Raw genomic sequence first — 27,657 nt, 5'->3', positions numbered from 1 at the left:
TTTGATTTAACCAAGCTGTAACAGATTTTTTACAGTTATAATGTGACATAGGATATATATTTAGTTTTTTATTTAATAAATTATATATATAAGATGACTGTTTATTGTATTGCCTCATTGCAAATGTAGTTTTAACTCTTACTATCGGAGCAACATCATGTTTTCTTCTCTTATTATTAAATAAATTTGGATCAAAAGGGAGTGCAAGATGTTTTTTAAGAATAAGATGTAGAATGTACAGTTTTCTTATCGTAAGAATATCCGATTTTGTATATAGGAGATCTGTAGGATACCTGAAGGGTTTGAAGAGCATCACTTTTATAAGTGATCTCTGGGCTCTTTCCAATTCCAAAAATTTAGTTTTTGTAGCACCACCCCAAATAGGCAAGCAGTACGATATAATTGATTGGCCTAATGCTGTGTAAATTTGTTTTATTAGCCTTTTAGAGGTTACATGGCGCAGGGTTTTGAAGATCCAAATAAGTTTGCGGATTCTCTTCATTATTAGCTCACTGTGGTCATGCCAGGATAGCCTTTGGTCGACAATAACGCCTAAGTATTTAGTGTCATGAACTTTCTCTAGCACTGTGCAGTTACAATCAGCCGCTGCCGGGGGTTGACATCTGTGGATTTTAATTTGGAAATCAGCTGTCGGTTGAGTGACTTCATACATGGTGAAACAAATATAGTTTGTTTTAGCGGTGTTAAGGGTCAATAGATGGGAATCCAACCATTCCACTATTTTAATAAGTCCAGACTCGGCGATCAAACGAACTTCGTTCCATGTCCTGCCATAGAAGACTACAGCAGTGTCATCTGCGTAGGAGAATATGTGACCTTTCTCTAAAACCAAATTACATAGGTGGTTTATGTATATCAGAAAAAGGGTCGGTCCAAGTACACTTCCCTGGGGAACTCCGTAAGTATTGATGCTCTCAGAACTGGTGTAATCTCCCACCTTTACAGTTTGCTTACGTTCGCTTAGATAACTTGCAAGCAATCTCAGGGGTACATCTCGTATACCTATCTTCTCAAGGCTGTGTAGAAGAATGGGGACCGAGACTGTGTCAAAGGCTTTTTTTAAGTCGAGGAAGACAGCCAAGCACTTACCTCCACCATCCAGTTTATCTGTAACAGTGGAAGCAAGCGCAAGGATGGCATCCTCAGTTGACTTTCCCTTTCTAAAGCCATATTGTGAATTTGATAAAATATTATATTTGTTTAAATATTTGATCATACGAACATTAATTAATTTTTCCAATATTTTAGAGATGGCTGTTAGTACGGATATTGGCCTATAATTGGCACAGTCGATTTTGTCTCCATTCTTATAAACAGGTGTTATAACAGCCTTTTTAAGGGCATTCGGAAAAACTCCTTGTCGGAAACAGAGATTCACCAGTTGAGTAATTATTGGGACTACTAGTTCATGTACTTCTTTTAGGAAAAAGGTGGGAATGTTGTCCCATCCGGCAGAACTATCCGACTTCAAGCCCATTAAAACCGCATGCACCTCCACAGGATCAGTCTCTAAAAGAACAAATGATGACAGTTTTGTGTTTGAAGAGGTATTGAGCCGCTTGATATTATTAGGCTTATGATGAGACGTATTTCTTGACATAATATCGTTTGCTAGATGGTTCCCAATATTAACAAAGTATGTGTTAATTTTATTAACCGCTTCCTGCGGGGTCGCAGCCACTTCTAGTAGTCTGGTATTTGATGACATAATTTTATTTCTGTTTGTAATGGTGTTAATAGCTTTCCATAACTTTTTAGGGTCCTTGCTCGACTTTGCTATCTGATCACGATCAAATTTTCTTTTTAATTTCCTGATTAAGCAATTGCAGTGATTTCTATAACGCTTATAAGTAATTTTTAAGATTTCATTTTCAGGGTTAGTTTTTAGCTTTTTTTGCATAGAATTTCTATTTGTGATGCACCTTAATAGGCCAAGAGTCATCCAAGGTTTTATCAATCGACATTTTTGTGGTATTCTTATTTTAATAGTGTTTGCAAGAATGCAGCTTTGTAAATTATGTATAAGATTATCTGTAAATATATTAGGATCCGTTAATGAAATCAATTCGAGTAATTTGTTAGTGTTACACAGTTACACACAGTTACACACAGTTACATAAATTTTATAATTATGAATTATGGTTCATAATTTCACCACTGTTTACAAATAGTTCGCTGGGCCCAGTGACTGCACTTTTACTCTTTGATTGTACATACATCGCAAAATGAACTGTATACCCACACCTTGCACGCTTCCTGTTAGACCAACGATTTTGTTAGTCAAGAATAGAAGACGATATTTTTTGTATAGTTTGTATTATTTCATAATGGCGTCATAAAACTGTTAGGCACATTATTGTATGAAATAATTTAAAATCACCTTTCATTCTACCTATATCCATATTGTATCAAACATATTTTTAAAACCCTCCCCGCTGCAGTTGGGTAAAAACTAAAATTATCCAGCTGTGGAATTAATTCAGACTTAGTACTTAAGTACTCAACGTGTAAAAGCATAAATAAATTCATTTTTGAATAACTTTTCGCGCGAATTCTGTAATCCCTTTATAACAATTTATAACCTCGTTGGAGTTCCAAAATGAACCTTACGAACTTTTCATAATAACTTGGAATTTGCAGCAATTTACTACTAGAGGTATAATTAAAGAGGTCGAAAAGATTCACGCGCTATCCAAAATTGTCTAATTAATAAAGACTATTCAACGAATAGCCTCGTAATTTCAAACGTAGACGGTAAGTCAGCCCAAGCCCATCTCGCCTTACGGGGCTGGCAGATATGACTGTGAAAAGTCTCTTGAGATTTCTTCTATCGTGTGGCTTATGAGGTGAATTACTAACCTCATCAACGCTGGTGTCAAGGCCATTGTCATGGCTCATGTAACGACTACATACTTACACTAGTAATTAGTAACCGGTACCTTCTACTAAGCGTGCTTTCGGATCATCTTACTTACAGACAATCGGTTGATCAGCCTGTAGTGTCCTAACCCAGCGGTAACAAAGTGATTTTTGGAATATGTCCTCGCCTGGAATCGAATTCTGGGGATATTTTTTCTTGTGTATAAGAAAATTCCTGCCATCACCACGTCGGCATTGACTCAAATTAGCCTGTTGCACAAACATTAATTTAAGACAGGTACATGGCGTCATTGTATATTCATGACTAATTATGCAAGTTGGTTCACTTTTGAGACTCCACTGAACAACAACGAATGTACACCGTTGTTCTTTATGAAAATTTAAAACTTAATTTGAAGCAAAATGCATTGTAGCGCAATAAAAAGGGGAAGGAACCCAAGAAAAGGGGACTCCACATAACTCTTGGGGATTTGGTATAAAATTTACGGTCAAACTGAATATTTCTCTTCGCCGGTATTACGGTGAGAGATATGGAGATAGTTCATAGGTTACAGGAGATGTTTTATTGGAATTCCCGCCAAGTATTTTTTCTTAGAAAAATGTCTTTATCTTTCTTTTTACAACAATTGAGACTTTAAATGTTCTCTACTTTGTACAAATGCAAGAACTTCATTTAAATTATTCCTACCTCATTGTTTAAGTCAAGTTAAAGCTTTTTTCAGCTTTCATGAATTAAACATATAACATAGGACTTAGAATTTTTACTAGCACAACTGAGTTATACAGGGTGTTAGTGACATCGTAACGAATACTCAGGGGGATGATTCAGACCATGATTCTGAGTTAATAGCAGGTGGAATTTTTCGTCGCAAAATTCATGATTTTTTTTAGTTTTTTTTAATTATTTTCAATTCTATACTTTTGCGATGATGGAAAATTCCACTTGATATTAACTCAGAATAATCAGCTGAATCATCCCCCTCAGTATTCGTTACGATGTCACTTACACCCCGCACAAGTACATACGGTAGCCATACAAGTAGGTATAGGTGTTAGTGACACCGTAACGAATACTGAGGGGGATGGTTCAGACCATGATTCTGAGTTGATATCAAGTGGAATTTTCAGTCTGAATATTCATGAGAATTTTTGTGTATTTTTTTGATTATTTTCAGTTCCACACTTTTGCGACGGAAAATTCCACTTGATATCATCTCAGAATCATGGCCTCAATCACCCCTCAAAGTTTTTGTTACGATGTCACTAACACCCTGTATATCATCAGACGTATAGATCCACTCTAGTAATCCACCACATAACTCTAAATTACGTTCTACGAATATACTGTCAGTTACTTCACCTGCTTTAATGTATAGTCAAACAAACCTTTTTAAACATATACAGAGCATTGTACTATAGTAATAAGATTAACTAAACAACATCATCATCTCCGCAGCTTTATCGCCGATTTCACAGGATCCGCTTACCTAATCTGAAGAAAAATAGGTTCGGCTTTTTTCCGAATCGATTGCCTGTCTGACGTTCTAACCCAACGGGAAAAATAAACGAATAATTAGTAAATCATATACCGCCGAAAACACAATTTTCAGGTATGGATTCCCTCACAATTAAATAAATACATACATTAACACACGGCATACAATTTTATTTTCTTCATTCTAAATAAATCGCTAACCATTGTCCAATGGCTCAAATTAGCTTCAAAACGTTTTTTCGATTCTGCTCCGCACCACCCAAATTCCCTGGTACTCGTAATTGCGGCTTCCGAATACATCCCGCTTAGGGACGGCACTGAAAAGTATCGGCGTCCGAAGGATGTAATATACGATCCCGACGACCCGATTACTCTAGCCATAGAGGCGGTCAATCAGCTCGCGACACCAAACACTTCAAGACCCAGATACCGACCCCGTCGGCGTGGTCGACGATTTCCCTCAATGAGCGCTTATCGCTATCGACCCCCTAGGGTCGATTAATTCTTTCAAATATTTTTCTTCTCAGACGACGCCCTGAGCCGAGGTGGGGCAACTGGGTGAGAGCCTTCAGCGCTCCCCATTTGTCCGGCCAAGTAGTTAATGCCATTTGAAGCAAATCAAATAAGTCACGTCCAAGTACCAAAAAACTTTTCTATTCTACTTTTGCTTTGGCGCTAAACGGAAGATATTTGTCATATTTGCGTTTATTTGGTAAAATAAATTTTATTGTGTTGAATCGGTTTTTTTTTTCTGGGCTGTCTCCTTCAGCAAAATATTATTGTAATTAAATAAATAATATTTTTCATACTCTATAACAAATCTTAGTAAGAGCAAAGCCATGATTCGTTCGCATTGTGGAAAACTCCTCAATAGGAAATGGGATAGTAACTCTACCATAGAACAGTGTATGTCTTAACCGGGCAGTGACTATTAACTTATTCATAGAAGCGCCGGCGCCGGCGACGTCGCAACAATCATGATTACAACGCTATTATCCTCCTAACTTCCCACTATTCCACTGGTGCAAGATTACCATCCCATTATCTGATACACGGTATCTTCGTTACCATGGTAACAAGGAACATCGTAGAAAACAGTATTTTATTTAATTAATTATACGAGTAAAATAAATATGATTATTTTTATTAAATAAATTTAAAATACCTATTCAGTGAATTGAGTCAATAATTACAGTAGTCTTCTTAAACAAAGTTAAACGAAAGTTATGTGTCAGGATTGTAGTAAGTGTTATTCCATAGTCTCTGCCTACCCCAAAAGGAAATAGACGGGATCTTATTTATATACGTATATTATATCGTATTTTTAACATAGATAATCATGTGGGTATACGAGTACCATGTAATATGCAAAACCGATTATCCCCCAATATAATAATATTATAATATCGGTTGAGTCCTGCCTCCGCCACCGGTTCAACCCACCCTATAGGGATGACGGGCATGACTCTCTGTAAAAAACAGCGTATTAAAGGAAGAAAATTTAAAAATATGAAACTTAGGGATATAATGAAACGTTAAACAAAAAAAGAAACTCTGAAACTCGCTCACCTCAAACTCTTCATCTCAAAGAAAACTAATCGCGCCTCAGAAAACCGCAGTTGCTGTAAGTGCATAAAGTTCTCTCAAGATATGAATAAACTGTCAAACCCCCCTCAGTAATTAAAGAGGGAGGCAACCCTCAACCCTCCAACGGGTTGACTTACACCAGTGTCTTGCTACAATTAACTTATTCATGAATGTGCTTCAGCCGTAATTATTTATTTTACTTTACGACCGCTATTATCTCGATACAGGCTCCCCGTAAATACTTAAGTAAGGCCGCTTTAAAAAGTGAGAGAATTACAGCGTTATAACCCGGTTTATTAGGAGGGGTGAGGCCGGCAATTTTGTGGTCGTTTTTTTTGCGTCAATGGCGGTGTCTATTAACGAGGTTAAAACATCTATGTTGGGCTCACAATCTGGAGATCCTGCTTCGATTTCCGATGGGGACAATGTCGAAATCACACTGTGTTTTGCTGTTGCAGTTTCTTGTCATTTCTTCTCCTCAGCCTGCTTCTTGCGAAATGACGTAAATTCAAAAATGTTACATTGACCTTCAACAAGTTTATGATAATTACGTTGAATAAATGATTCTGATTTCTGATTTTGGATGTTGCAGGCTTATTTTATTTATGGACACCCAATTCTGTACTTCGGAAGGCACGTTAAAACGTTGGTCTGGGCTATCAGCCCAAAAACCTCCAACAAACCACAGTGTAGCAGCGTGGTGGAATATTCTCAATATCTACTAAAGTGATTAAAGGGATACCTGTACCCAGCAGTGGGACATATGCATATAAAGACTGGTAATGTTTTATGTTTATTATCTCGTAAATATTGAATTAAGGGCAGTTTAAAAATATAAGAATTTCACCGTAATATCTCGGTTTATTAGAAGGGGTGAGGCCAGTCATTTTGTGGTCGTTTTTTCGCGCCAATGACGCTGTCTCTTAACGAGGTTAAAAAATATCGCCGGCAATTAAAAATTATGCACTTTACACTCCGCATGTTTCAACGTTATTGAATTTAGCTTTTTAAATTCTGCCGTGTTGATTTGAACTTTGAAATTCGAATTTAAATGTTGAGCAGTTTAAAAAAATATTGCACACATGATCATTAACAAATTCACGAGTTTCGGATTCTTTTTCTTTTACTTGTGCTAAGTCCTTCCTTTATGCCAAATATCACGAATCTAGGTCTATAGGATAAATACCCCGTAGATTTTTGATTGCCCTACGAAATACATGTAAATAAGGCTAAAAATGGTAGTATTTTTGGATCGCGTTGACTTAGAAGCTATTTTTTTTTACACTTTTAAGGGACCGTCTTGGTACCTCCTCGCGTTTCCGAGAAATAGGGTCTTGGCAGATAGACGGACGGATATAACAAAGTGATCCTATAAAGGTCTCGTTTTTCCTTTTGAGGTTCGGAACCCTAAAAAAATAAATAAATTTCTTTTCAAATATTGACTCACATCCGTGATCCCTAAAGGGGTGGGCAGGGCTATTTGTAGCCAGAAGTCATCATACAGCAATAATTGTCTAACGAATGTTCTAGATGGTGATGAACTATTAAGATAAAAATCACTTTGTGACCCCTAGTTTGGTTAGGACATTACAGGCTGATCACCTGATTGTCCAAAAAGTAAAAAGATCCGTGCTTTGGAAGGCACGTTAAGTCGTTGGTCCCGGTTATTACTCACTGATGTAAGTACGTTGTATGAGTCATGTCAGAGGCCTATGGCGGCTCAGTAATAACCCTGACACCAAGGTTGATGGGGTTGTTAATTCACCTCACAATCCACACGATAGAAGAAGAGATTAAGACCATCACGTAAGATAAGACGCGGCCTAGCCGGCTTTTACTTACGTCATGCTCAAAAACAATGTAACGCTTCTATTGTAGGTAGTGTAGTAAAATACGGAAGAACAGTAATCACACTTATTTATTTTGGTATCAAGAAAATAACACTTAACTTGGTAAACACGTCCGATGTCGACAAGGTCCCCAACGCAAGAAAGCGTGTATCAATCCGTCCGATTTGACAACCCCATTCTTGTGTTGCCATTTATAGAAAAATGTCTTATAACTGTCAACGAACTATTCAGCCTAACAGTAGTGTACCTACTTATGGAAATAATCTCGAAATAACCACACTCAAAGAAGTGGAATAACCCCTCTCTGTGATATTTGAGGCTTCGCCAACAAAAACATCACGATTTTACTGAAACAAGACACGTTTTGTTTTACTGAAATGAAAAATAAATAAACCCTCAAAACGATATTAGGGCATCTCGAGTAAAGGGCATCGTTGAAAATCGATTTAATGCGAAATAAAAATAGGCATATGACCGCCCCAGGGGCGGTTCAGGCCCACGGGACCCTAATCAAATATACCTTACCGTGGACGATTCAGATTTACAACGATGGATCATGTTTTTTCGATAAGTGATTTCATATTATGTTGTTTGATGAAGCCCCAGTTTGGTCATTTTATTGTCTGCATTTTTATACACATGATTTGTTTTGTTTATTGGGAACATTTTATCGTTTTGTAAGTACTTATTTTTTTGGATTTCAATTCGAAGGTTGGAGGGTCAGACAGGGTCGCTTCTGTAAAAAACCGGACCTGTCTGTGAAAAAAAAGATTATTATTTACACAACCCGCAGTGGAGCAGCGTGGTGGAGTATGCTCCAAACCCCCTCCGGTTGATTGAGGGAGGCCTATGCCCAGCAGTGGGACGTATATAGGCTGTTTATGTTATGTATGTTATTATTTACACATACACATAAAAACAGCCCATACACGTCCCACTGCTGGGCACAGGCCTCCCCTCACTCAACCTGAGGGGGCCTCGATTATTAGGACTAAACATCAGGAGTTGTTGATGACTCAAGATGAAGCGCTGCTCACCCCAACAAAGACATGAGTGTGATTATTTTATTTCCAAAATTTAGTGTGTTTACAAGTGTGTGTCTTTCTCGTAACTTATCAAGTTAAAAGTGTATCTCGAAAAAAATGAATGTGAATGAACACCAATTTATACGTCAATTACTTAAAGTAAATCCTGTTACTCCACACGACGACAGTGTCTGGTAAATATTGAAAAGTGTAGGTTTTAAAAGGCAAACAGGCGTTTATTTCATTAAGGTGGTAATCGCGTCGGGCAGTGTAGCCGCCGCTAACTCGGTTACATCTCGCCGCCGGGAAGTAACTTCCCCGGATACACTTTGTTTTTATTTCGAAAAATACAAAAAACCATTTTAAAATGGATATGAGATACTACTCGTTAGTCAACTATACCTCTAGCAACTCAGGAAGGGGTTATACTTTATTAACTACAGAAAATTTAAGTATGAATTCTTAAAGCGTTTGTCACAATTGGAAAGCTCTTTGTAACTGTGTCAGAAAATTTACAAAGACATGATTTAGGAGTCCTATTACGCTACATTAATTTCAGGTACTAAAAGTAATTTATTTACGTTACATAGCTACGCTTTACAGTTTTGTTCGTTGCAAATGGTTCAAATTAAATATGGAAGTAGGTTCCTAGAAATTGACTTATTTCATTTTCTATATACCGTGAAAATAATTTAGTGCGTTTTAAAATGATCCCACTCATGTAACGTACACTTGTTGTTTATATGGAGAGAGTAACCTGGGTGTAATCATAATGATACGACGCGGCGGTGCCGCGGGCTACAGCTACAGCCCGAGCGCAAACTCCGCGCAATGTGTTAAATTAAGAATAACAAAGTTAAACAAATGCGCATCGTCGGCGGCGGTGCGGCGCGGGCGGGGGCTTCCAACACGCGGATAAACCGGCGGTTTACTCAGAATTGCCGTTAAGTATGTGGTGGGGAAATAAAAAGGGGGCAAAGAGGAGCAAAGAGGCTTAAGGGGGCTTTGCGAGACTCTGAGAGGCAAGTTTCGGAGTTATGCTTCTTTGTGTGTTTGCTCACGTGCCATTTGCGAGGTGATTAAGTGAGGGATTATGAGTTCATGAGAGATGATTTGTATCCGCGGAGTGGGTAACGGATATTTTCGTTTGTGTTTTGTCTTTGTTGCTGTTTAGGAGTTTACGTAGGCCCCGCTTCGGGCGCCATTATTTGCTCGAAATATCTTGAGGTAATTCCGTGTTTACTATTGCCCTTTTATAGCGGCAATAGTTATAAATAGTCGTTTTACGTTTCAGTAAACTTTGCAACTTCCATTCGTGCACGGAAGTGTACTGGATGCAAATTGGATCGTTCGGCGAAGTCTGCATATTCAAAAGTCGAACAAACGAAGCTGTCAAATCTTCAATACGTTTTTAAATTCAGCTGATTGGCTGAAATCGGTGTTCGCAATTGGGTCGCTCGGCAGTCGGTAGTCCATCTCAGTTCCGCAGCCGGTGAGCTAATAGAAGGTGGACTCGCTCGCAGCCGGCACACTTTATTACCGCCCGGAACTGCGCCAGATAAATTATGACGACGCTTAATCACAAATTCGCCATTGCTGTTAATAGTCCCCGGGTTAGGGCACTGCATTGATTTATGCTCGCTCTTAATTTAAACGGAGCTTCATCATTGGGTCAAGGTATTTGCAAGTGCCCAGCTGTGTCAAATTTTTTTTCCGGATCTTTACAGCTTATATTTTCTTCCAGAAGGTTCAATATAATGAATGCATGTGATCAAATATTACTTCATGAATTCCGATCTGCATGCTACGGACGATTGCCCCGCTTTGAAAACAAGAAATAAAACGTGAAGAGTCAGTACTCAATATGCAGGAGACTTGCTCGGCGCTAGCGAGGCGACCGACAAATCCGAGTCGTTCCGCGGCGAGGCAGCTCCGCAAAAATGGCACATTTCTACCCACGATCGGATCACAGTACACAAAAGCAGATACCGTCTGAGCAAAGTTGAGAACTCTCATAAAATATGCAAGGTATTGACTGTTGCGCAGTGCGGCACTGCGATACGGTCCCATGTCTGCGGTCTCGCCAGGCAAATTTAACGCCGCCGTGACTTTGTCAAAGTAAACAGGGATGCGTGGCCTGAGGTTCTGCTAGTTTGAGTTGATGTAAAATGTTGTTTGTCTTAAGTTTTAATAAGTAAGTGGCAGCTTGGTGTTTAGCGCTGGTCTCGCACTAATTTAGCTCCTTTGTAACGACTAATTTGACGATTACGTCCATGTTTGTTTTCTCGTTAAGAATAAATTCATGCTTACTGTTTTGACGTTCAACCTATTCATGAAGTGGAGGGATATGCCCAGCAATGGGATCGAATACGATAGATATGTCTTAGAAGTATAAAATCTTTGATACTTACTAAAAGTTTGGGGCAAATCCAACAAGATGTAAGTGTATCATTTAATACAAAATCAATAGGAGTAAAGTAAACCAACCCATAATGGGACGGTACGTACAGTATGTGGTTGGAATTCAATTTCCGATCTCGCTAAAGCTAAATTCATACTACAGAGTTCAGTAGTTCCAGACATAAATATCTGGCGGTAAAGTTACTATTTTAGGAAGGAAGTTTTATGTGCTAGGTGTATAAATAAAACAGGAGCGGTGGAAATGGAAATAAATTATGATCCAAGCATCGTATCTACTAATGGGGAGATAAATAATACCGGTATCTCTCACGGGCGCACGCGGGGGCGGCGGCGGCGGGGGGAGGGATTGTTTTAGCTATACGAGGCGGATGGCATCATAAAACTTGTACTGCGATTAAAAAGTTACAGTTTTCCTCTTTCTTTGAACCATAAAATACTGCGGCATCAAAGGACTAATCAAATCAATTCATATACATACATAAACAGCCTATATATGTCCCACTGCTGGGCACAGGCCTCCCCTCAATCAACCGGACGGAATATGGAGCATACTACACCACGCTGCTCCAATGTGGGTTGGTGGAGGTGTCTTGACGGCTAAAAGCCGGGACCAACGGCTTAACGTGCCCTCCGAAGCACGGAATCATCTTACTTTATCGGACAATCAGGTGATTCAAACCTGAAAAGTCCTTACCAAATGTCCCCATCGGGAATCGAACTCGGACCTCCAGATCGTGAGTTAACGCTCTAACCACTAGACCACGGAATAATACTTATAAGACATACATATTACATACATATTTTTTTAATACAGATTGACTTTGATTAGTCTTACGATAAAACCAAAATGTGATTGATAAAGAATACGAATTTACATATTGGTGCTGATTTCAATACACACCGCCTGATTTTATTTAAAGTTATTAGTGATTCCGAAAAGGAAAGGAACGGGTTATCGACAGGCATAAAATTTATGGAACACGTGTCAATTTTAGGCAGAAATTTAAACAACCCTATCAAAATTTTACAAAGACCAACGCGACCGAATTAAGTTGTAAAGCACACGTCAGATTACTCATTCATTAGCTCCTCCTTTTTAAAATTATCATGTATCAATCGTCCGTCCCTTTCCTTTTCGACGGATATAAAGGTATAATTTAAAATAAAATTAGAATTGATTTGAAATCTATGTCACTTCCTAAAGTGTTTTTTTTTTTTGCCATAAAGCTGAGGAGATAAAAGTCAACATTTTTCTTTGCTTTTTCTTTTTGACATGACTTATTGTCAAAACTTGTTGTTATTGGTTTGCCTCAGATGGTATTACCTACTACTTGGCCGAATAAATACTTGGCCGGATTACCTACTTGGCCGAATCAACTTGTAATTGCAATTTAAATGTAATACAAACTGGACTTAAAAGAAGAAAGGAAAACATGAGACAGTAGGAGTAGGGCCCTGTGCTGGGAGGTTTTCTGGCCACGTCTTTCCCTCAGCGATAAAGCTACCGATGTGGTAGTAGTTTTACAGCTAGTTACATAATAATGTAATTTAATTTTTGACTTTAATATTTTTTTTTTATTTTGAACTATTTGCCCGGATTAACTATTTAGCCCAATTTACTCCTTAGCCGCAACAAAACAGCAACATATCTTTAAACTCTTTTTGACTCTTTTTCTCTTCCCGCAGGTGGCATGGATCCACATCGACCGTCAGATGATCCTGACGATCCACCGGCACGTGATCACGCGGCTGGCGCGGTTCAGTGTGTCCCACGACAACGCCATGACGTGGCTGCTGCACGTCAGCCAGGTGCAGCAGGAGGATAGGGGCTACTACATGTGCCAGGTCAACACCAACCCCATGATCAGCCAAGTGGGGTACCTGCAGGTTGTTGGTGAGTGGTGGCATTTTTTTTATAAATAAATAAAAAATAGTATAGTTAGTTGTATCGAGTATTGTTAAGGCATCACAAACTACTCTCAGGCAGCTATTTTTTATATATTTTGTAGTGAAATAAAATTATTTCACCCTAATCAGAAGATTGAAAAAAAATATCTTAAAAAGTTACGTGGACTAACTGAACTGTAACATTTTAGGGTTCTGAACCTCAAAAGAAAACACGGAACCCTTATAGGATCACTTGGTTCTCCGCCCGATTGTCCTTCTGTCTGCCAAGACCCTTTTTGTCGGCAACGCGTGGAGGTATCATGTTTTTTTTTTATTGCCCTGGATGGGTTTGCTCTTAGCCTCAGACTTGCCCGAAGGCATTGACGAAGCCTTAGATGGAGCGAACTCGCCCAGAAGGTGCCAGGTGAAGGATGTTGAAATTAACATCTGATATTTATGTCTGTAGTCGGTGAGAGGTTTCTTGTGAATGTGCGTTAATCATTTTGTGTGTTTACGCCAGATTGTACGGAACCCTCGGTGCGCGAGCCGAACTCGCACTTGACCGGCATTTTTGTTAATAAACTCCCGGGCGTAACGTCCCACAGAGTTTTATTTTTTACTTCAAGCAATAATTATAAAAAGTCTTGCTTTTCTCTTGTTTGTATATCATTAAAGGGAAAATTGTAGGACTTGAAGGAGGAATCCCATGAGGTGTTCTCGGCGGTTTGTTTCTTCAAAGTTTTGATTACCCTCCATTAATATTTGAATGGTTTACGTTTGTTCCTTCAGCTCGTTGCGGTGAACAATAATTTCTGGGTTAAACTCCACATTTTGTGAATGATTCATAACGAGCGCGCGACTGGATACCTTGGGACGGGTCCTTTGACATTAGGAAATTAGGTAGATGGAATTGTTGAGGAAACGTCGCGAGTAAAACAAAATAATATAATAATGGCTTTTGCTTGTAATGAGATTGCAAAACAAAAACGGGAACGTATATTTGTGAAGGAACAGTAAATAATAAAACATTAGCAAAGCAGCTCTATGTCGCAACACAACTCTCAAGTGGGTTAGATCGTAACTCTGACGTCGCTAATTTGACATCCTCTCCAATGGTACGAAAATCCGTTAACTCAATACAAATAAATATTAGTGAAATATATAGTAATAGCCGGTTTGGATTATATTTCAGGACAATATTTCGGAAATTGTCAGGGAACTTCGTATTAAACCGTTAACAAAGTCTCGCACCCAGCCCGCTCTCCGGGCGTGCAGCAAACATAAATATTTGGAAATGAAAACTGAAATAAGGTGTCTAATACACAAAAATGTTTAGTTACTTACTTGATATTGAAAAGAAAGACTGTAGTCGATACTTAAAGGTAAGGGATTCAAAATTCGAATCCTATTTGTAAGTCAAGGCAATCGCTCGGTGCGCCCTCGGGGGCAGTTACTGAGAGACTGACCGATATGTGCGGCAATTTGTATGTGGACGTAAACCTCTGAGACCGAGGGCTGAGCCCATTGGTGGGGCGGGGCCGGCTAACAGTCGATCGGGGAAACACTTAGTCTTTTATATGGCCGCAGTTTCAGCCAACTTTTAAGTGGAAATAAAACGGAGGTTTTTTTCGGGTTCGCCTGGGATTAGAGGCAAATGCTGGAGTTTTTATTTGCATTTAAAACGTTGCACTCATGGTTTGTTCAAATTAAAATGTGTTAGTGGTTGAAATTTTTTAGTCATCATAATAATAATAATACCTTACCTTAGATGTTGCGCGGGAGTCTAATGCCTTTTTACCCGCGTCCACTAAGGCAGGGAAACCCAGAGTACGCATGAGTTGGTTCAAAGATGTAAACGAATTCATCATGCGTACTTACTACCATTTAACAAAATTAGAAACCGACATGTCTTGTTACAGAAAAACACTTCACGAGCTTTTTACTAGACGGTATCCCGGTGTTAGAAATACATACATAAACTTACAGAAAGCCTCAATTCTGAACACCTGCCGGATAGTTAGAAAATTCCTCCAAACAGATGAATGCGACACATCAACAACAGTTGCAAATCCTTAATACCTATGTTATTTACTTGGCGCCAGCCCGTAAATATCATACGTATACCAGCATTAAGCTGAGATAATATTAATTTCACAAGAAAATAATAATAATAATAAACGTTTATTGCATAAATTGTTATTTTTTATAAATACACGTAAAGTTAACATTTACACGAAAAAAGGCAAAACATAATGTTATTAAAATATTTTATGAATTTAAGAGCCACGCTCTTGTCGGTGCAGCATTTTCCAGTCTATCAAAGGCCAATTCCTTGGCTTCCCTATAAGACGCGACGTTAACCTTTTCTTTAATCTGTTCCATGTAAGCTCTTCTTGGTCTTCCCCTTCCTCTCTTTCCTTCTAGCATTCCTTCTGAATTTTAGGATTTTATGAACACCCCACTAAATTCATGTAAAAGTAACAGCCTGCTGCACTCGTAAATATACATCGTAAAAGTACGAAAAAATAATTCTTATTGTGTTTGACTACAATCGCAAATACGCGTCCAAATTCGCTCCAATAATCGTTCCAATCACATCTTATTTAAGGCGTCTTCCCATAATACAATAATACGAGCATTTCGTGTACCCTTCGAATGAGTGTCGACGCGTGTAGACGCGTGTCGGCGCGTGTCGACGCGGCGGCGTGTCCTGTCAATTTTATACGGGACCTTAGCACGTTGCAGCCGTTTTATGTCTGTTTCATGGCTCTCGGACGTTTTACGTGTTTTGGATTCCCCACTTCGCGTTTTATCGGTTACTTTTATTAATTGACTCCGGCAAGTACAAATTGAATGTCCTCCTTCGAACGTTTATTGGTTGTTTGCGGCCGTTATATTGTTATGTGCGCTTTAATGCTGTTTTTGAGTAAATTACTCTTTGATTTTATTGGGATTCGTTTTATTTGTTTTCTTTTGCGTGTTCGGATTTTCTTTTGACTTAAACGGAGAGAAAATATGCGTCAAAATAACTAATCAGATTTTGTTCAAACGGAACCTGTACTTTAACTTCATTCTTTTGGGTTGTTCCACTGCTGGGCTAAGTAAGGCCTCATTTTAAGCTACGACTTCTTCCTGGCCTGGACCTTATCCAGATTAGCTATTCATCACTGTCTGCCTCTGTTTCTGTGCTCAAGAGGCCTCCACACCGTAACAGTTTTTGTCCACCTATCAGGCTGCATTTTACAAAGATGGCCAGCCATCTCCCAATTTTTTTGTAAAACATATAGAAACAGTTTAGTTCCAGTGGTGGAAGTGGGGTCCTGGGTTCGAATCTCGGTGGAGACATATCACAAAAATCATTCTGTGTTCCCAAAGTTTGGTTAGGACATTATAGGTTGATCATTGGCTGAAAATAGATGCTACGTGATTTGAAAGGTACGTTAAGCTATTACAGTCCCGGTTACTGCTTACTGATAGTCGTTGTATGAGCCATGTCAGTGGCCTTTGGTGGCTGAACAATAATCCTGACATTAGGGTCGCTGAGGTTACCAACCTCCTCCTCACAGACGATAGTAGAAGAACCAATCGCAAATATTGCACCATAACATCTATTAAACATGTTCTGTTATCTTCAGTGCCACCGAACATCCTGGACGAGGAGTCCACACAGTCAGCAGTGGCAGTCCGCGAGAACCAGAACATTAGCCTGGTGTGCAAGGCGGACGGCTTCCCCGCGCCGAAGATCATGTGGCGGCGAGAAGACGGCCAGCCCATCTCCGTGGATAGGAGGAAGAAAGGTAAGGACAGAAAGAGACAGAGAAGAAGACAGAGAGTGCACCTCTGTCTGCTTGTAACCTAGCCACGCTTCAACCACTAAACATGTTTGTATGAAAAGCGAATAGCTAGTTTAAACCTCAGGCAAATAATAAAGAAGAATACAGCTTATAGACCGGTACCTATACTCTCTGCCCCGCGCTAATTCGTATCGGGCGTCGAGCTAAATTTTCCTCACCCCCTCTGTGTATTTTACTCTAAATGGCTGTAAGCTGCTAAAGTGGGCGCGCGGACTCCCTGTCTATCTTGCACTCAAGTGAAATGACACATTGTAAGAATGTGACTTTTGTACCTACTGCAAACATAACTGACAAAACCTTTGATTTTTTATATTGCAATCGTGCTATCAATCTTAGCAACTTGTATCGGCAAGTTGCCACACAGCGAAATCGTTTAACAAATGACGTCACTTAAAGAGCGACTAGTAAAACAGTTTGCGAACTTGTACTTACTGCTAGTTTAGCTATTAAAGCTTTATTACACAAGTTATAAGTTGTGCAAATGGGGGACTTAGTACCCATTAGCATTCTCCGACCTCCGGGAGAAAAAACGCCGGTCGGTTATAGTTGTAATACCAAGTAATGTGCAGTGGGTTAATGTTGTTTGCATTAACATGCGACACTTGCTGCAACTGTTTTTAAAACGGGACAATTTTGTCAGGTTGGCCGTGCTTGGAATCGCTATTAAATTTTATGCTGCATACGCTGAAAACTAAGTGAAATACTTAGATAAATAAAAACAACAAACAATGTATAATAACAATGTATACTTACATAAAGTCACGTCCGTATTCCTATTGGGGTAGACAATCGAACCATCAAAAAGCGCATTCTTTTGCCGTTGGATGGCAGTGAAATGATAAAAAATCCTGGTATTTATGTGTTCCTCTAGTTCTTAAATAACTTGTAAATTATACCTAAATTGATTACATTAAGAAACTACAACAGAAACACATTTGCTGTTGCAGTTTCTTGTCATTTCTTCTCCTCGGCCAAAACACCTTGCGTAGGTTAAAAAATGTTAAATTGACCTTAAAGAAGCTTATCCATGATAACAACGTTGAATAAATAATTCTGATTTCTAAATGCAGATTATCTGTAATAGCCTTAAGTTCTGTAAACCTCTTAAAAGTTACGGTTTAGGTCCCTTTCACTCTGTGAAAAACTTACGAGACGAATTTAAATTAAAAAAATATTTATTGGATATAAGTATTAACTCGACATTTTGATGTACGATATTTTCATCACATCGCAGAAACATGGACGTGTAGGTACTAGGTTCAAGACAAAGTATGAATTTCTGATTACTGAATAAAGAGAGACCTACAATTAACGAAAAACATTTTCTTTTTAATTGAAAAAAAAACATAATAAGTCCGACATTTTATCACGTTTTTCTATGACGTCACGAGTGAGCTTTTTCGAGCAAATTCCATAGTAATTTCGTATTTTGACGTTTAGTGAAAAGTAACTGATATGACTAGTTGGAAACCTGCCTATTCCAGACAGTGACATAAGATTATAGCCGCCGTGTTCTAAATTCAAATTGAAGAGATGGTAGCGACCGCGGGGCCCGCGCGGCGTGCGGCGAGGGCGGAGGAGGGGGCCCACTCTGTAATTAACTAATCATGAGCTCCTCTTGTCATCTACTGTTACATGCTAATTGGTCGGAGTATGGGACCATCCTTAGATTGCTTATAGAGAAGTACAATTCACGTCAGTAATCGGTTGCCTAAAAGCAAAAGACAGGCAGAGTATTTTTTTAATTAGGTTTAGCTCACCAAGCATTGCGTGGATACTTTACAAAGTTTAAATGAACAGATTGAGTCTAGCACTATAAAAGAGCAGTGGTCAGTCATCGTAACCTGAACATTTGAGGTCCAATTCAAAATTCAAATTCAAAAATATCTTTATTCAGTAGGTAACATAGTTACACTTTGAATCGTCAATTTTTACATAACGAACGTCTCATCCGCCTAAAACTACTGCAGCTTCTCACAACCTGTAGTGTTATTACAGAAGCCTATTTAACCTTCCAACAGAAAACAAGCTCAATGCAGGTTGTGTCACAAACGCATTTCTCGGAAATATGGATTTCCTTACGATGATTTTTTCGCCGCTGAGTGGTAATCATTTATTTTTCAAAGACGAATTCGAATATCATTGGTTTGGGCCCGTGCTGGACTGGAACCTGCGACCTCACAGTGAGACTCAAGTGTTCTTTCTCAAGTGGGCTACGTTCATTCCCAAAAAATATACTAGGGTTTAATAAGTAACCAATGCACACGCTATGTATACAGGGTGTTAGTGACATCGTAACGAATACTGAGGGGGATGATTCAGACCATGATTCTGAGTTGATATCAAGTGGAATTTTCCGTCGCAAATTCATGATTTTTTTTTAGTTTTTTAAAATTATTTTCAATTATATAGTTTTGCAATTAAAAATTCCACTTGATATTAACTCAGAATAATCAGCTGTTTCATCCCCCTCAGTATTCGTTACGATGTAACTTACACCCATACAAGTAAATACAGTAGCCATACAAGTAGGTATGGGTGTTAGTGACACTGTAACGAATACTGAAGGGGATGATTCAGACCATGATTCTGAGTCGATATCAAGTGGAATTTCCTGTCAGAGAAGTCATGAAAATTTTAGAGCTTATTTAAATTATTTTCCGTTACATACTTTTGCGACGGAAAATTCCACTTGACATCAACTCAGAATCATGGTCTGAATCATCCCTCAAAGTTTTCGTTACGATGTCACTTACACCCATACAAGTACATACAGTAGCCATACAAGTAGGTATGGGTGTTAGTGACACTGTAACGAATACTGAAGGGGATGATTCAGACGATGATTCTGAGTCGATATCAAGTGCAATTTCCTGTCAGAGAAGTCATGAAAATTTTAGAGCTTATTTAAATTATTTTCCGTTACATACTTTTGCGACGGAAAATTCCACTTGACATCAACTCAGAATCATGGTCTGAATCATCCCTCAAAGTTTTCGTTACGATGTCACTAACACCCTGTATATAGGTACGATGTCACTAACACCATAAATTAAAAGCTGACGTGAAGCTTACTTTATGTAAAAAAGCTTATAAGATTTATGATTACCTAAATGATAATAATGTCTGGTATTGAATGTGTTCCTCTAGTTATTAAATAACTTGTAATGTACCTTCATTGATTTAAAAGATGTGTTGCTGTTGCAGGTCTTGCCATTTCTTCTCCTCAGCCATAACACCTTGCGAAATGACGTAAATTCAAAAATGTTACATTGACCTTCAACAAGTTTATCCACGATAATTACGTTGAATAAATGATTCTGATTTCTGATTACCCTGTATAGGTACGTGTCATCGATCTTTTGGTAGAACTCACGTTCCCGTTCAATTTGCAAGCAATCGCAGACAATGTGAATTGTTAAGAATAGCTCGTTAGCTGCTTCATTGTGCCACTCTACACGAGGCGGATTTATTTTTAACATTATGTAAGTTAATGCAGTTATTTTTATTGCTTAGCTTTCTTTTGTTAATTTGAAATATTCTGATGACGTCATTAGAAAGTCATCGAATGTCACTGGATGACATTCGAAATTTTCAAATTACCAAAACAAAAATCGGCCGTAGCTTTTCTGTAAAAGAGACTAGAGAATAATTTTATCCTGGGTGTTAGTGACATCGTAACGAATACTGATGGAGATGATTCAGACCATGATTCTGAGTTGATATCAAGTGGAATTTCCTGTTGGTAAATGTTAGTGTTTTTTTTTTAAATAATTTCAGTTCCTAATTTTTACGACGGAAAATTTCACTTGATATCAACTCAGAATCATGGTCTGAATCATCCTTCAAAATTTACAATGTCACTAACACCCTGTATAGTCTCTCTCTTACGATATACAAACTTCTTCTTCTTCTTCTTCAGCAGCTGAACATTTTCTCTGTTCATAATTAAGTTTTTAATTCTCAGTCCCAATGTTCAACGAGCAGACCAACAACAAATTCATATTTAAAACCATGCCATCTATGCCATATATATTTAGCCATGTCAGGGGCCTTTGGCGGCTCAAGAGTAACCCTGACACCAGGGTTGATGAGGTCTGTACTCCACCTCACAACCCACACGATAGAAGAAGATATTTAAAACAAAAGTTTGTTTAGGCAACACAGAGTCATTCTGCAATGCAGCCACGCGTATCTGCCTACGTTAAATGTGAAAGAAACATAAATAAAAAAGTTACGTTCATACAGGGATCGGCTAATATTTTTTTCTTAAGGTAAAATATTATAGTATTTTCATCTTTCGCTACTTTTATAGCATTCACAGTTGTATTTCTCAAAGTACTACATAATCATTTTTATTTTATTTGGAAATAAGTATAACACCTACACATTACTTTTTCTTTCATGTGGATCGCAAGGTCGATGACCGACCTTTGTAATATTGACCTTACGGTTATTATTGACCCGCCAAAGACGTCGTTCATGTGACGAATAAGTGCTTAGGTAGGTACTTCACGAAATAGCAAGCGGGACCAATGATTTGTGTTGCCTTCCGAATGAAATATCTTCGTTTCGGACTATAGATAACAAGGGACAATTTCACAAAGTGTTACTTAGTTTGATAATGGTGTTCCCATCGGGTATCGAACCAGGAACCTCCGTAGTCCAACCCTCTAAGGCAGGCGCTCACACTATTAAGAGTCAGGCCTCATAGTTTAATTAAGTTTCAATATAAAAGTAAATTGTTCTTATATTCTTCTTCTATCGTGTGAGTTGTAAGGTGTCCAACCTCATCAACCCTGGTGTCAGGGTTACTATTGAGCCGCCAAAGGCCCCTGACATGACTCATGTAACGACTACTTACTTACATCTGTAAGTAGTAACTGGTACCAATAGCTTAACGTGCTTTCCGAAGCACGGACCATTTTTCTTTCGGACAATCAGGTGATCAGCCTGTAATATCCTAATCAAAATAGGGATCACAAAGTGATTTTCGTCCCCACCGGGACTTGAACCCGGGACCTCCGGATCGTGAGTCCAACGCTCTAACCAATGGACCACGGAGGCCGTCAGAGTTCTTATACTGATACCTGCCTACTTTTATTTCCTTCATCCTAGCGCACACCATACAGTCGTAAGGAATCTCCTGCTACACCCCAAGGGGTGATAGAGGACGAGTCACGTATACTTGACACGTTTTATTTTTGGCGAACGGCTATTATTTCTCTCACTTCATTATAATACTGAGAGCTCTTTTGCATAGCAAATTACAATTCTAAGCGTCCTGAATCACAAACAGGGGGCGGCGAAACGAACCCACAAAGATATTTAAACATGTCTAAACCCATATTAATCCTGCAAAAGCAACGTTTCGGGAGGTTAGAGAAAAATCTTGTTTAAAGGTAGATCTTTAGAGACAATTATGGCGAGAGTCGTCGGCGAATTAAACGGAGCGCCGAGAAGGGTCGAGTGCCCGACAAAGCTCCCAAAAATTGAGTTTAATTTTAAAAGTGATTTCCTTGTACCGGGAAATTAACGTGTGGTGTGGAGAGGCACTTGCCGCTAATTGTGTGTGGCCTTCCCGTCCCTCGCGCTCCCCCCCGTGACGTCACCCTTCGATATCATGTCACTCGCATCTGCTGTGATTATTTGCGAAGGACGTCCAGACTGAATGTTTTAATTACGAACGTGAAAAAACTGCTCCCGTTTTCAATTCCGTGTTAAGCTTTTGTCGGAATTAATGTGCTCACAAATCCGGTTTTTATTTGCGGGTGTAATTGGAAGAGTTTACCTTACGGCCAGCCCGCGCGGCGACATGTTAATTCGACGGCTTTCTATTTAGTTTTTAATTACGTTTTTTTTTTTGTGTTGGGTCTTTGAATAGAATTAATTTATTTGCTTTCTTAAATGTGCACTTTGAACTAATTCAATCTGTGTAAATATAGAGTATTTTATTAATTTACCATGCCAGCCAGACGAGTAGTTAGTATCTATCTAATTAGTTTGATGTTGTCCACTTTCTAAGTTTCAAGTAAAATGGACTCCTATTTCTTATGCAGACTAACAATACAAGTTTTTCATCTCATTGTCTTTTGGGTCTCAAAGCCTTTTATATTAATATTTAACATAGCTTACATATTTCATTATAACATCAAATAGAATATTTAATAACAGACAAGATAATAAGATAGTAGCTACGTTTTGTCGCGATGAATTACTTTTATTTCTTTTGACGCAGCTGAGAAGAATAGCAAAGGATTTTGGCTCTAAAATCAAACATCCTAGCTCTGCTCTACATCACACACTTTTCATCCAATTAACATAATAATGTCTAAATCAGTCTCAGAAACAAAAATAGATACCTACTTGTAAATATTATAATTTACTATGAGAGAAAGTAGTTATCTATTATAGAAGGACGCCACACACAGGAACGAATCTGAGACTTAAAACTTTGAATTATACAAAATTAATATACATTTACATATTTCCTCGCCTTATGGTAGTCTGGAAGAAATAGCTTAAAGCGATAAGGCCGCCATTTGCCATTTACCAAATTAAGCCTCTTTTTATATATTTTTATTATTTTGGTGCAATAAAGTACATTTGTACAATGTCTCTCTCTCTCTCTCTCCTTGGCATTTATTATTCCCATCTGTATTGTACAATGTAAAAAAAATATGCTGATATATGTACTAACCCATACCAATATTTCAACTTTATTGTAGTAAACGTTTGTTAGTTACATGCGAAACTAATAAAAACGTGTTAAAAACAGGTCAGAGGGGTAAAAACGGTCACATCGAACAATTCATCTGCATTTTGTCATTTGCGCATATAAAAGTAAGTGCGCAATGCCAACGAATGTCAAAAAGAAATATTAAGGCCAGAAGTTGCGATGTGGCCTTTTTAAACCCCCTGTTGTCTATAAAATAGCGCATTGTTGAATGAGGTTCAGTCGTGAAACGTTTTTCTGTTTGCCCTCAAATACTTCGCTGCTGTATACTTTTTCAATGTAATAAATATTATGTATCTACTTATTCCAAAATGAATTTTGAGGTTGAATTATTATGAAACTGAAATGCAAAACATTAGTCCGATAAAGTCATCCTGGACTTTGTGTACAGTCCTGTGAAATTTGCATTGTTAAGTAAGGCATTCTCTCTGCATAGGGAAATGGAAACACGCATTCGAGCTTCATACGGAAATTATACGGCAGAGTAATAAGGCTAAACGCTGATGGGGCTGAATGTAACTACAGGGCGATATTGTATGACTTACATTTACCTAATTAAAATAAAATTGTTTGTTAGATAACATTCACAAAAAAAACTATGTTTTTAAAAGGACACTGGTGCTAATTCCTGTAAACACCATCTAATTTTATTTTAAGTTATATCTGTCATTTTCTTATCCGCCGAAAAGAAAAGGGACGAGTAATCGACAAACATAAAAATTATGGAACACACGTCAATTTTAAGCACAAATCTAAAACAACCGTCTAAAAACTTTACATTGGTCAATAACCCGACAGAATTATGTTGACAGCACTCGTCAAACGGTTTGCATACCAGCGAGATACCTTTTTGATTCGCCCGGGTTAGTCATTCATTTACTCATTTTTCCTAAAATTAAGAGCTGTCAATCATCCGTCCCTTTCCTTTTCGGCGGGTAAGAAAATGACAGGTATAACTTAAAGTAAAATTAGGAGGTGTCTGCAGGAATCGGGGCCAATGTACAAGTTAGTGTCGGTGTTTACATTACAGCTCCTACCGTCGCGTCTAAGGATGGCTTCCGTACATAGCCATCCGTATTACGGTTTGCTTACCCGATAAGAATCCGCGACCTTATTTTCAAAGTACCTAAGTTTATTTTTATGATTTCATATTATAGTATTTAAATAAAAAACACTGACATACAAACTTATAATGTGTAAGATATAATATTATGACAGTATTAGGTACCGGTTACGATTTATTTGATATAATCAGAACCAGAGGAGCCTACAAGATCCCTGCTAATATTATAAATGCGAAATTGACTCTTTCTGTTTGTTACGCTTTGACGTCAAAACCAGTAAACCGATTTTGATGAAATTTGTTAAGGAGATAAATTAGACCTTGGGATAGATCTGGGGATAGGTTTTGTATTATTTAGGGGAGGAATAAACATGCCGTGGACGTCGCGAACGTAGTTTCGAGTAGCTAGTAACTAAGTAATAAAACAAATACCTACAACGTACCTATAAGTACTATACCTTTAATTCTTCCCCCCAGCTACCCTGTAAAACGTTTCGGCCGTAAAACCTCAGTTCGGCCAGCGCAGCTGCAGGTCTTCTAATTGCTTAATGTATTCGAGTTCTCATTAGCACCGCGCGCCCGAGTTTGATAGAGGATGCTTGTTTTAAAACATGGCGGCTGAACCAACTAGGACATAACTTACAAAACACTCGGCAACTTCATGTACTAATTGAATATGCCATTGTAAGACATGTACAAAGTTAAGTAAGTAACGTTTGGCATGTTAGGTTAGGTTAGTTAGGTAATGGAGGCGGCCCAGCATACGCTTGAGGTGTGCCCAACCTGGGCGGAGCTGCTGTTGGGAGTGATCAGTCCTTGCGGGTGTGGTCGAGGCCATGGTCAACGAGGACAGACCGTGGAGGGCAATGATCTCATTCTGTGAGCAAGTGATGCTATAGAAGGAGACGGTGGAGAGGGAACGGGAGGCAACCTCCGATAACCCGATCCGTGCCCGGCGTCCAGGGCGCAGAAGGAGGTTAACGGCGATCATCTGCCGTGAGGACTAGAAGCGCCGTGCGCTTGTTCTAGCGGTTTACTGGTCCTCCTGAGCCACTGGCGCTGAACACGGGGGTGTGAAAAAAAATTGTTAGGTAATAGTGAAATGTAGGTGGTAGCTTTATGGAGATCTTTGATTTGATACAGTCGTATTACAGTAACAACTAAGATGCACTAAATCATTTTACATAGCGATACAGCGGTGGTACAGCATCAGTAAGAACCCGCTTACTTTCTTCAATATGTATCGATACCGAAATACTTGTGTTTCATTATTTTTATTGTTATTGCTAAATATAGAAAATTTGTGTAAAGATTGCGTCCATTTGTTCGTCCAAAATGTGGAGTAGGTACTTAATTTAAAAAAAAATATATATCATTGCAACCATTAGTAATTCTGTAACCGAGCATTTAAGAAAACTACAGAACAGTTTCCAGTGAAATAAAACCTTTTTGCCGGATAAAACTGTCCCTTGTGCATCTCTGGGTGTGAGCTAAGTAATTCCAGCGGCGATTCGTGCCGCGACGTCGTGACAACGCTCCTTAATTGTAAACGTACGCAAACTCATTTGGCCACTTGATGGCGGCGCCCGCACGAGCACGGAATTTTTAATCTTCATGAGATTTTAAGGTGGATTGTTTAATGCCCACACGGGAGACTCCCGTTGCCCGGATCTCTCCACAATACGAGCTCCGCCTAACAAAACAACGGCGCGACACACATACCAATTAAGGGTTGTTTGATCCCCATGCTCTTTTGTTTACCGCCACGACACTAGTTCCGAACCAATCCCAAAAGCAAACATATGAACCAATTATGAAAATAACCGGCTCCACAATCGGAAACTTCTCGAATTTCCCCCACGCCCAATTTAGCTGGCATACGTGACGTCACATCTTTTGAAAACAGAACTTGTTGGATGCAAACTTCCGGAACGCACCGGTCCGGGCCGGTAACGTTTTAACCGTCGAATAAATTCCGGTGCAGCGCGACGCGACGCGGCGATAAAATTTGTCGGGAGTTATTGGTGCAATTTGTCTTCCTTTATAAAGTAACAACACGGTCGTCTGCTGCGAGATTATCCGCAGCTCTACAGCCTCCGCAGGTGAGCTGTGGGTGAGGGTGAGCCAGTTTAGTGCTAACGCCTATTACTCGCCTATTACGGTTTATTTGTCTTTGTGTCTTTTTCAATTATTCGAACAATAAAAATGCTGGTTGTAAAATAATTTTCAGAAATTATTCATACAATTGGATTCCTGATTAGGTGCTTGTCGAAACTTTCCTTTTCATGTTTACAATAGCCAAGGAATTGTACAGAAAAAAGAAACACGCCGCTGAATAGAATGCAAATACTCTCACGGAACGAGGTAATGCCGCTACAAATTGGATCACTCCAATATCTTTGACCCTTTGAGACCCTTACCTTCATTTAGCAATCGACCCACACGCGTCATACTTGGTGTCGGTCCTGATCACGAGGCCATAACGACCATATACTTTGTACCGTTGCAAAAATTCTAGTGTGATTTTGACGTGACTAGTATCTATCTTAAATATTTCATTGACAGCTAAATGTTACGTAATATAATATCACGCCTTTGGGGTAGGCACAGACTATGAAATCCCACTTACTACCACCCTCGCTTCCTCCACTCTCATCAAAGACTTCATGCATGCTCGCCGGTCAAGTGTAGTCTTGACCTGGCTTTTCTTTAAAACATCGTGCATCTGAATGCGATATATAGGTCTAGCGGAAAACGGCACGCACTTACTCCTTAGCGGCATACGGCCATTTGGCAAGAATAAAACCCAGAGGGGGTGAGGTAAATCTAGCCCAATAC

At 38.9% G+C, this 27,657-nt stretch overlaps 1 protein-coding gene across 1 annotated transcript in view; it reads left to right on the top strand.

Moving 5' to 3' along the window:
* Positions 1-27,657, top strand: part of LOC126367210 (lachesin-like) — a 59,680-nt gene that overhangs the window by 14,380 nt on the left and 17,643 nt on the right. Inside the window, exons 3-4 of the mRNA XM_050010634.1 lie at positions 12,966-13,173; positions 16,802-16,963. Of these exons, the coding sequence (XP_049866591.1) occupies positions 12,966-13,173; positions 16,802-16,963 (370 nt within the window). The remainder of the gene's footprint in view (positions 1-12,965; positions 13,174-16,801; positions 16,964-27,657) is intronic.

Source organism: Pectinophora gossypiella, chromosome 5 (genome assembly GCF_024362695.1).
Source record: "Pectinophora gossypiella chromosome 5, ilPecGoss1.1, whole genome shotgun sequence".
NCBI classification, from domain to species: domain Eukaryota; kingdom Metazoa; phylum Arthropoda; class Insecta; order Lepidoptera; family Gelechiidae; genus Pectinophora; species Pectinophora gossypiella.
Note: the sequence above shows the minus strand (reverse complement) of the source record. Positions and strands in the feature narration are given on the sequence as shown.